General features: G+C 42.3%; 1 protein-coding gene across 1 annotated transcript in view; it reads right to left on the bottom strand.

The window, feature by feature from the left end:
• Positions 1 to 5,499: 5,499 nt before the first annotated feature.
• LOC145396601 (neprilysin-1-like) overlaps positions 5,500 to 8,677 on the bottom strand; it is a 20,728-nt gene continuing 17,550 nt past the window's right edge. The window contains exons 18-20 of the mRNA XM_080269975.1: positions 7,717 to 7,925; positions 7,161 to 7,234; positions 5,500 to 6,469 (exon numbers count right to left, since the gene is read on the bottom strand). Of these exons, the coding sequence (XP_080126101.1) occupies positions 6,364 to 6,469; positions 7,161 to 7,234; positions 7,717 to 7,925 (389 nt within the window). The 3' untranslated portion in view covers positions 5,500 to 6,363. The remainder of the gene's footprint in view (positions 6,470 to 7,160; positions 7,235 to 7,716; positions 7,926 to 8,677) is intronic.

The following is an 8,677-nucleotide window of genomic DNA, read 5'->3' as shown; positions in this document are numbered from 1 at the left end:
AACCAGCATATACAGATGATGCAGCACCTGTTAGTACATCACACATTACATAAATATTACACCACAAAGAATCACCATCACTGCCATCATTTATTTTATTATAACAATAATCATCATTCAATCATCATCTAATCCTGTGTTGCTTCATGAGAAGTGTTGGAACCTGGGGCTAGGCAAGCTAGTCATGACGTTTAAGATGAGAGTGACCAACGTTACTCATTCCTGAGTGGTATTAATGAACAATAAACTCCAACCATCCCTTGGATATAAACCTGCATCGGCTCAATCCAACTGGAGCGCATTAATTACCCACTAAACCACCAGGCACCATACTTTGGTTATATGGTTACCTCCTAGCATAATAAAAGGCTTCCTGGTGTACAGGAAACCATCTGGCTTTTCACTCAGTGTAGAGTCACTCATGGACAGGAGGAAGAGGAAAGAATAAAGGAAAGAAGATAGGAAAAGGAAAGGGCAGGCAACTGAGAGCAGCACTACATCGAGTGAGTGGATAATGAGTGCCCCCACCTACCACCAATAATAATGATGATAAAATAAAATAAAAAAAGTTTGGTAGGTGGTGGCAACCATCATCCACTCACTTGATGTAGTGCTGCCTACTTCTTCCTTAGCCTTTATCATTCTTATTCTGTGCCTGCCCTCCTCTCTTCCTATTCCTCCCATCTTTCCTGTCACTTCTTATTGCTTTTCTTTCTGTTACAGGTGGCCTTATATGGAGTGACAAGCCAAATGATTTCCTGTAAGCCAAGAAACCATTTACAATGCTGGGTGGTAAACATATAACCAAACCATACGTGCTCCCTATGTGTCAACAAGTGGGCTGGTGGAGGGCCAGTGCCCCTCCCCGTAAAACAAATAACTCAGAGTCAAATGGCCACCCCTTACGGGATTATGGCATCTGGCAATAGATAGATAGATAGAAAAAGTTTGGCCAAAAGAATGAATCACACACATTCATTCAGGCACCATTCAAGCCCTGGGAATACTGACTAAACCTCAAAGACACAGACATTCACACCTACATCATGGGGTGGGCAATGGTTCAGCTAATTAATTCAATGGACTGAAAGTTAAGCTACAGGCCAAAACCAGCTAACTGCTTCACAACTCCTTCTTTTTCCTCTCCACTAGTATCTTTACCTGATTCTTGCTCGTAACATATTCAGTTCTTATTTCAACTGAGTCTGAGTCCCTCTCCTGTAACCACACTAGCTGCTTCTTCCTCTTTTCCTCCACTGGCCTCTTAACCTCTTCATCCTATTGTGCTGTACCTTTCTTCTTTGTTGTTACTCTTGCCACAACACACTTCACTTTGACATTCCTATCTGAGCAATACATATATGTATTCCACAGGCTGTCCAGATCCATTTCATTCCAATTCACTGATTCTAACTTCTCCCCTACTTTGGTCCCGTATTCATCTGCCATTTCCTTGATCTTCAGATTCTCGACTTTCAGTCTTTCTCCCTTACTGCTCCTCTCTCTCCTGGTCTACCTCACTCTTCTCAGCTTGATCTTGCATACCAGTACCCCAATCATATAATCTGACAGACCTCCCTATCTTCCTCCCACGGCCCTCGTATCAGCAACCATTCCCAGCATTGACCTCTCTACTTGCACGTAATCAATCAGGCTTCTCACGATCCCCGTTCCCTCTATACCACGTATATTTTTTCTGTGCATCTTTGTGTTTGAAATACTTGTTACAAATACACAACCTCTTCTCCTGACATACCTTTCAGTTGCTTCCCATTATCATTTTCTCCTGGTGCTCCATTACAACCCATCATGTCATCCTCAGGACCAGTGCCTACTCTTCCATTCATATCGCCCATTACGATCACTTTATAACTCTTGGGCATTTCACCCACTGCTTCATCCAACTCATCCTAAAACCTGTCTTTCTCTCTCTCACTTCTGTCATTACATGGTGCATACATTACACTCACTGCCACCTCCACCTTCTCAAACTTGAACTTGACATACATACATACATCTTGAGCTGACACATTTGTAGTCTCTCATTCCACTCTGCCACATTTCATTCATCAACAAAGCAACTCCTTCCTTGCATCTTCCTCGTCCATTCATGCCCAGCCTTACACATTTTACATCCTCCCACTCCCAAGAAACCGCTTCTCACTGACTGCATGAAGAAGCAGCGCATTCAGTTTGCCAAGAAGTACACACACTGGACATCGGATGAGTGGAGGAAAGTTATGTTTTCCGATGAAAGCACATTTCAAGTGTTCCAGGTGCGTTCTGCCAAGGCCTTCTTCCCATAGTTGATATGACCCTGCTTACACAGTGCTGACTTTTAAGCACCCACAATCAGTAATGGTATGGGGATGTTTCTCAGGTGAAATGGGAAGGGGAGGCCTTTACTTTCTTCCTAAGAACTTGATGAATTGCAGCCAGTACAGTACATTCAAGTTCTGAAAGATCATTTGTTAAATATTTTTGCTATTCATGGGTGCGAATTTTTCATGCATGATTCAGCTCCATGTCACAAGTCAAGAAGGGTAACAAAATGGCTTCAGGATAATCAGGGCTCCATGTCACAAGTCAAGAAGGGTAACAAAATGGCTTCAGGATAATCGAAGCTCCATGTCACAAGTCATGAAGGGTAACAAAATGGCTTCAGGATAATCGGAGCTCCATGTCACAAGTCAAGAAAGGTAACAAAATGGCTTCAGGATAATCGGATTGAGGTAATTGACTGGCCTGGCAACAGTCCAGATCTAAATTCGATAGAAAACTGCTGGGCAAAGATGAAGAAAATCACGGCAGACAAGAAGACACCAAATCTGGACAACCTCAAGACTGAACTGACAAATATTTGGTGCAAAGAAATGTCCTTAGATTACTTTAGAGATCTAAGTGATTCCATGCCAAAATGCAACCAACTGGTCCTGAAAAACATGGGAAACATGATTTCATATTAATGAATGGCATTTCATAAACAAACATTGTGATATACTGTACTATGATTTAAGTATTTTTTAATACCTTGTGGGGAGAGGTCCTCAGTCAGTTTCCGGTAGCTTTATATATACACACCTCATGTGGCTTAGGGAAATTTGTATTCCATTACATGGTTCCTAACTGTATGTAACAGTAATCTGTTATTGGTAAAATACCATCTTTTAATAATAAATGGTGCATACCTTCAATATCTTCACATGATCAATAACATTGTCATCATAGCACTATCGTCAATAAATACTGATCGCTTAAGGGCCAGTTAATGATATGCTACGCTGTGAATGTAGCCGTTGTATTGTACGGCAGTATTAATACCCAAATTATCCTTCGTCATAATTATGCGGAATGAATCTGTGATTTCCTACAGCTTTCTTTCTCAGGCGTACTTACCGCAGACCAATTTCAGCTGTTGTTTTTGCTTACTTTACACCTGCATTTCTGACCATGGTATATTTGTTGATGCTCGACTGGTTATCTCACATTCATTTTACGTACCTCGTTTGTCTTGGGAAGAAATGAAAACGTAAGTCAGTGCCAGTACACGTCAGACTTTCTCACAACAGATCGGTGTCCATGTTTAATAGCACCGCCACGAACTTTATACACAATCACTTGTCACCAAAATCAAGACCGTCTTCGTACCCCACCCAAGCCTGGTCAGCAGCAGTCTTCGGCGAACCCCTCTTTAATTTTTCGGTTCTACGTATCCCGTCCCACTTTTCTATAAGAATGAATTGACCGGGAGGGCAGTCACTCTGTTATTTAAATATATTTGTATTTACTCAGTCGCAAGTAGTGGCTCTTTCCTGGGTTGTTCTCTTTATTGTTTATCACTAGACACCTTTTAATTAATCTGGCTCCCATTGCGGTACATTCCAAGCTGTGTATCTTATGAACAATGACAACCAAAATTCAGGCCCTTCCATAACGAAATTCTGGCTGCGCTCCTGGTAAAAAGTATATCAAACACTGAGTACAGAAAACACTTTTATTAAATGCTAACCATAACACACGATATTTTCGTCGTAGATTGAGTACCACAGTAGTTTTGAATACAATAATGACATTGACCAAAAAAAAAAAAAAAAAAACATAGGGTTAGTGTGTGACGATTATTTCATAGTCTAGGTAATTCATAAGCTGTTTCAGGTCTGTGTGGGGGGTTTGTATGTTGGGGGGCCTGTATGTGTGGAGGTATGTATGTGTGGGGGTATGTATGTGCAGGGATATGTATGTGTGGGGTCTGCATGTGTGGGGTCTGCATGTGTGCGGGGATATGTATGTGTGGGGTCTGCATGTGTGTGGGGGTCTTCATGTGTGGGGGTCTGCATGTGGGGGTATGTATGTATGTGTGGGGGTATGTATGTAATTCACCGGGTCGGTGAGGATCACTGTCTTGATGGTCGTGATCGTCAGCATTTTACCCTCCCGGGAAGGAGCTGAGAGCTCATATAGTCCGATCCAAGGGCAAGGCTGTGACCTTCACCCACCCACACACCCGTCCCCTTGCTCCAGGGGGACAGTAACCACCCACTTCGTCAGTGAAACTTTTCGCAACCTGAGCGAGGCGCGAACTCCCGTCTACCAGATGGCAAGCGAGAACGTTACCACTGCGCCAGCGAGCGGTGTGTGTGTGTGTGTGAGGGGAATGTGTGTGCGGTATGTGTGTAGGTGTGGGTGTGGGTGTGAAAGCATGATTAGTGGTTCTCCATTTTGTACAATTTTGCTGTGTATGGCAGAGTACAGCAGTAGTATGCTTCGTGTTAAAGAGTATTGCACCTGCATTTTATACCTCCACATACTCTGCAGTATTCTATAGCCAGCTTGTTTTCTTCTGACCAAGATTCCGAACTCCTTTCAGTTCAATTGACGGTCAGGTATCATCATACTGGACAATTAATTTGACTAGTAACCAAGGAGACGCATTTTTACTTGATAGCTAAGGCTAACTCAATTATATGCAAGTACTGCTTAGAATTCTAGTGTGTAGGTTGCCCAGTTCCCTTAGATGATAACAAACTGGCTATAGTTTTACAATCAAAGGCTACACTATGTTACATGTGACGCTGGACTGTGACATCCTGATTTACAAGAAACCATTTGGCATGTCACTCAGTGCAGAGTCACCTGAAGGCAGCACAACATCGAAAAAGTGGATGCTGGGCGCCCCTGTCTACCCTACAGGCACACACACACACACACACACACACACACACACACACACACACACACACACACAAACGAACGAACAAACAAGCTGGAGCAGACAGATAGATAGATATATAGCTAGATACTAGATAGATAGATAGGTAGGTAGGTATCCTAGGTAGATAGAAAGATAGTTACTAGAGAGATAGATAGGTAGGTACGTATCCTAGGGAGAGAGGGAGAGAGAGAGAGAGAGAGAGAGAGAGAGAGAGAGAGATTCTGTGCTGCTATTCATCTCGCTTTTCCCATGGTTCCTGATATTAAGATACAACTGTATACTCTTTTTCCTCTAACTTGCCTAAAGTCTCTCTCTCTCTCTCTCTCTCTCTCTCTCTCTCTCTCTCTCTCTCTCTCTCTCTCTCTCTCTCTCTCTCTCTCTCTCTCTCTCTCTCTCTCGTGCTGTGCTTTAGCAGTACACAAACACTAAAACGTGATGCTTGTCACGAAGAAGTGTCACGAAAACAAAGAGGAGTCCAGTATTATGTGTGTCATTGAGCCACGTGAAATAAGCACCAAAAGGAAAATCTGGGCCAAGATAAGATGAAAGGGCAAGAGAAAGTACTGTACAATGTAAGGAAAATCTGGGCCAAGATAATGTGAAAGGTTAATAAAAAGTACAATGTAAAGACGAAAATCTGCGCCAAGTTGAGGTGGAGGACGTATAGAAAACTGATCAACTCACGATATAAGGACGAAAATTTGGGTTAAATTGAAATGTTTATAAAAAGGCTAAGAAAAAAAAAAGTTGGGCCAAGTTAAAGTGAAAGAATTACACCTAACTAGCCATGATGGAAGGACGAAAATATGGGCCAAGTTACAGTGAAAGACGTATACAAAGCTAAGGATGAAGTTTTGGGCCAAGTTAAAGTGAAAGAACTATAAAAGCTTATTTACCAGGAAATAAGGACGAAAATTTTGGCTCAAGTTAAGATGAGAGGACTACAGAAAGTGGTTTAATCCAGGACGTAAGGACGAAAATTTGGGCCAGGTTAAGATTAGAGGACAATTTAAAAAAATGTGTAACTCAGGAATTAAGGACGAAAATTTGGGCCAACTTCAGATGGGAGGACTATAGAAAACGGTTTAACCCAGGATGTAAGGACGAAAATTTGGGCCAGGTTAAGATGAAAGGACTATATAAACTCTCAATCAGCCCAGGAGATATGGACAAGCATTCTCATTCTTCATCTCCGTTCCGGGTGGGCAACTGAAGGCGTGAGCAAAGAGAGGTTCATTCTGCAGGATGTAGTTCACTCTGGAAAAAAAAAAAATGTGTTTGGTTTAATCAGAGAATAATGATAGCTGTTGTTAGTTGTTATGAGTGAGTTTCCTATGATGGAATGTATTATTATTATTATAGCCGTCGTCCTCATCATCATTCCCGTCAGCATCATTATAATAATAATAATCATCGTAGTTATTATCATCATCATCATCATCATCATCATCCCACTAAGCTGGTGAAATGAGGTAGGATTCAGGAACACAGTCTATCCATCTATCTGTCTGTTTATATATCTGTCTATCCATCTGTCTCTCTGTCTATCTGTCTGTCTACGTGTCTATCTGTCAATGTCATCCTGCCCACCGCTATCAGGCTTCCCTCTCCAACAGATAAAAGACAAACAAAAGAGAATATTGTATCTACCACACTCCATGCACAATCTTTCACACATTATTTAAGCTTTCAGACAGACAGACAGACTGACAGATAAATAGACAGACATAGACAGATAGGTAGGCAGGTAGGTAGGTAGGTAGATACTGTAGGTAGGTGGTAGGTAGTTACGTAGATACTGCAGGTAGGTAGGTAAACAGACAGATAGGCAGGAGTTAGATAAATTGACTGACAGAGACAGAGAAACAGACACAACAGAAAATAGAGATAGACAGACAGGCAAACCGATAGAAAGATAGATATATAGATAGATAGATAGATAAGTTACCGGAGATGTGCAGGCAGATGTTCTCCTTCGGTGACAGACAGCATATCCAGCTCACTTGTAGCACTGCAGTGGGTCTGAGGGTGAGACGAGGATAGTAACATTAGTAAGAGGTGTAGCAGTAGTAGTAGTAGTAGTAGTAGTAGTAGTAGCAGTAGTAGAGTAGTAGTAGTAGTAGCAGTAGTAGAGGAGTAGTAATAGTAGTTTACCCAACCATGTGACCTTGCCCTATGACTTTGAGCTTCAACTGTTTTAAAAAATACTACATGTAGGTTGTAAATGACCCCGGGATGCTCAGGTAAGGTTTGCATTTGTGTGAGAGAGAGAGAAAAAAAAGGAGTGAGAGAGAGAGAGAGGGGGGGGGTGAAATGAAAGAAAGCAAGAGAGAAAAAAAGAGGAGGATTACCTGTGCAAACTGAGGTAAGCAGGCTTGTATGGGTTTCCGATCAAGATAATGAGGTTTGAGTTGTGGGTGAGTGAAGATCTAGGCCAGGATGAGGTGAAACAACTCTAGCTAATTACAAAGCATAGTTCATTCCCAGAAAAAAAAAAAAATTACCTGTGCAAAGTGAAGAAAATAGAGTTGTATGGGTTCCAGCTTCAGATAAGGGAGTTTCAGCTCTGTGGTGTTGGTGAGCGGCAGGGTGAAGTTTGGGAAGCTGGTCGTGTCGCGGAAGAGACTGGCATCTGATCGTTTCACCCTGCCCTCACCGCCCACACCTGCAGACCTGCGGCGACGACGAGCAGGATCCAGTGTGACCTCAGGGCCTACCGGGGAAGAGGTGTTAATAATAATAATAATAATAATAATAATAATAATAATAATAATAATCCATCCATCCATCCATCATCCAATCCAAGGTTGACCCATGAGGAGCGTAGGAGCCCGGAGCTAGGCAAGTTGGCCCTGACATTTAAGATGAGAGTGCCCAGCCTCTCTCATCCCTGAGTGGCATTACATGAGCAATAAAACCCAACCACCCCTTGGATATAAACCTTCACCAGCTCAATCCGATTGGAGCGCCTTAAATACCCACTAAACCACCAGGTGCCAGTAATAATAATAATGATGATAATAATAATAATAATAATAATAATAATAATAATAATAATAATCAAACAGCACGCCGTTCATACACCATATCTATGATTGAAACTACACGCAGCATTTTTTTTTCTTTCTTCTTCCTCTAAGCCTTTCTAATGCCACTGTCCATTGTCAGTCAGTACTAAGTTGGTCATTAATACAGGTGGTCCATTATGACACTCCTCTTCCACTCTGCAGGGAGATTTCTCGTGCGTTGCTGGAAGGTTCAGTCAGCATTATCATTCCTGCCCTGCATCACTTATCGTACTTCCACTGCCGCGCCCACACCCAAAGTCAGTGTTGTCATTCCTATCCTGCATCACTTATCGTACTTCCACTGCCGCACCCACACCCAAAGTCAGTGTTGTCATTCCTATCCTGCATCACTTATCGTACTTCCACTGCCGCGCCCACACCCAAAGTCAGTGTTGTC

This window comes from Coenobita brevimanus, chromosome 38 (assembly GCF_032717465.1).
Source record: "Coenobita brevimanus isolate Jiangsu-jjx chromosome 38, ASM3271746v2, whole genome shotgun sequence".
In the NCBI taxonomy this organism is placed as follows: Eukaryota; Metazoa; Arthropoda; class Malacostraca; order Decapoda; family Coenobitidae; genus Coenobita; species Coenobita brevimanus.
This window is presented reverse-complemented; position numbering and strand designations above follow the sequence as displayed.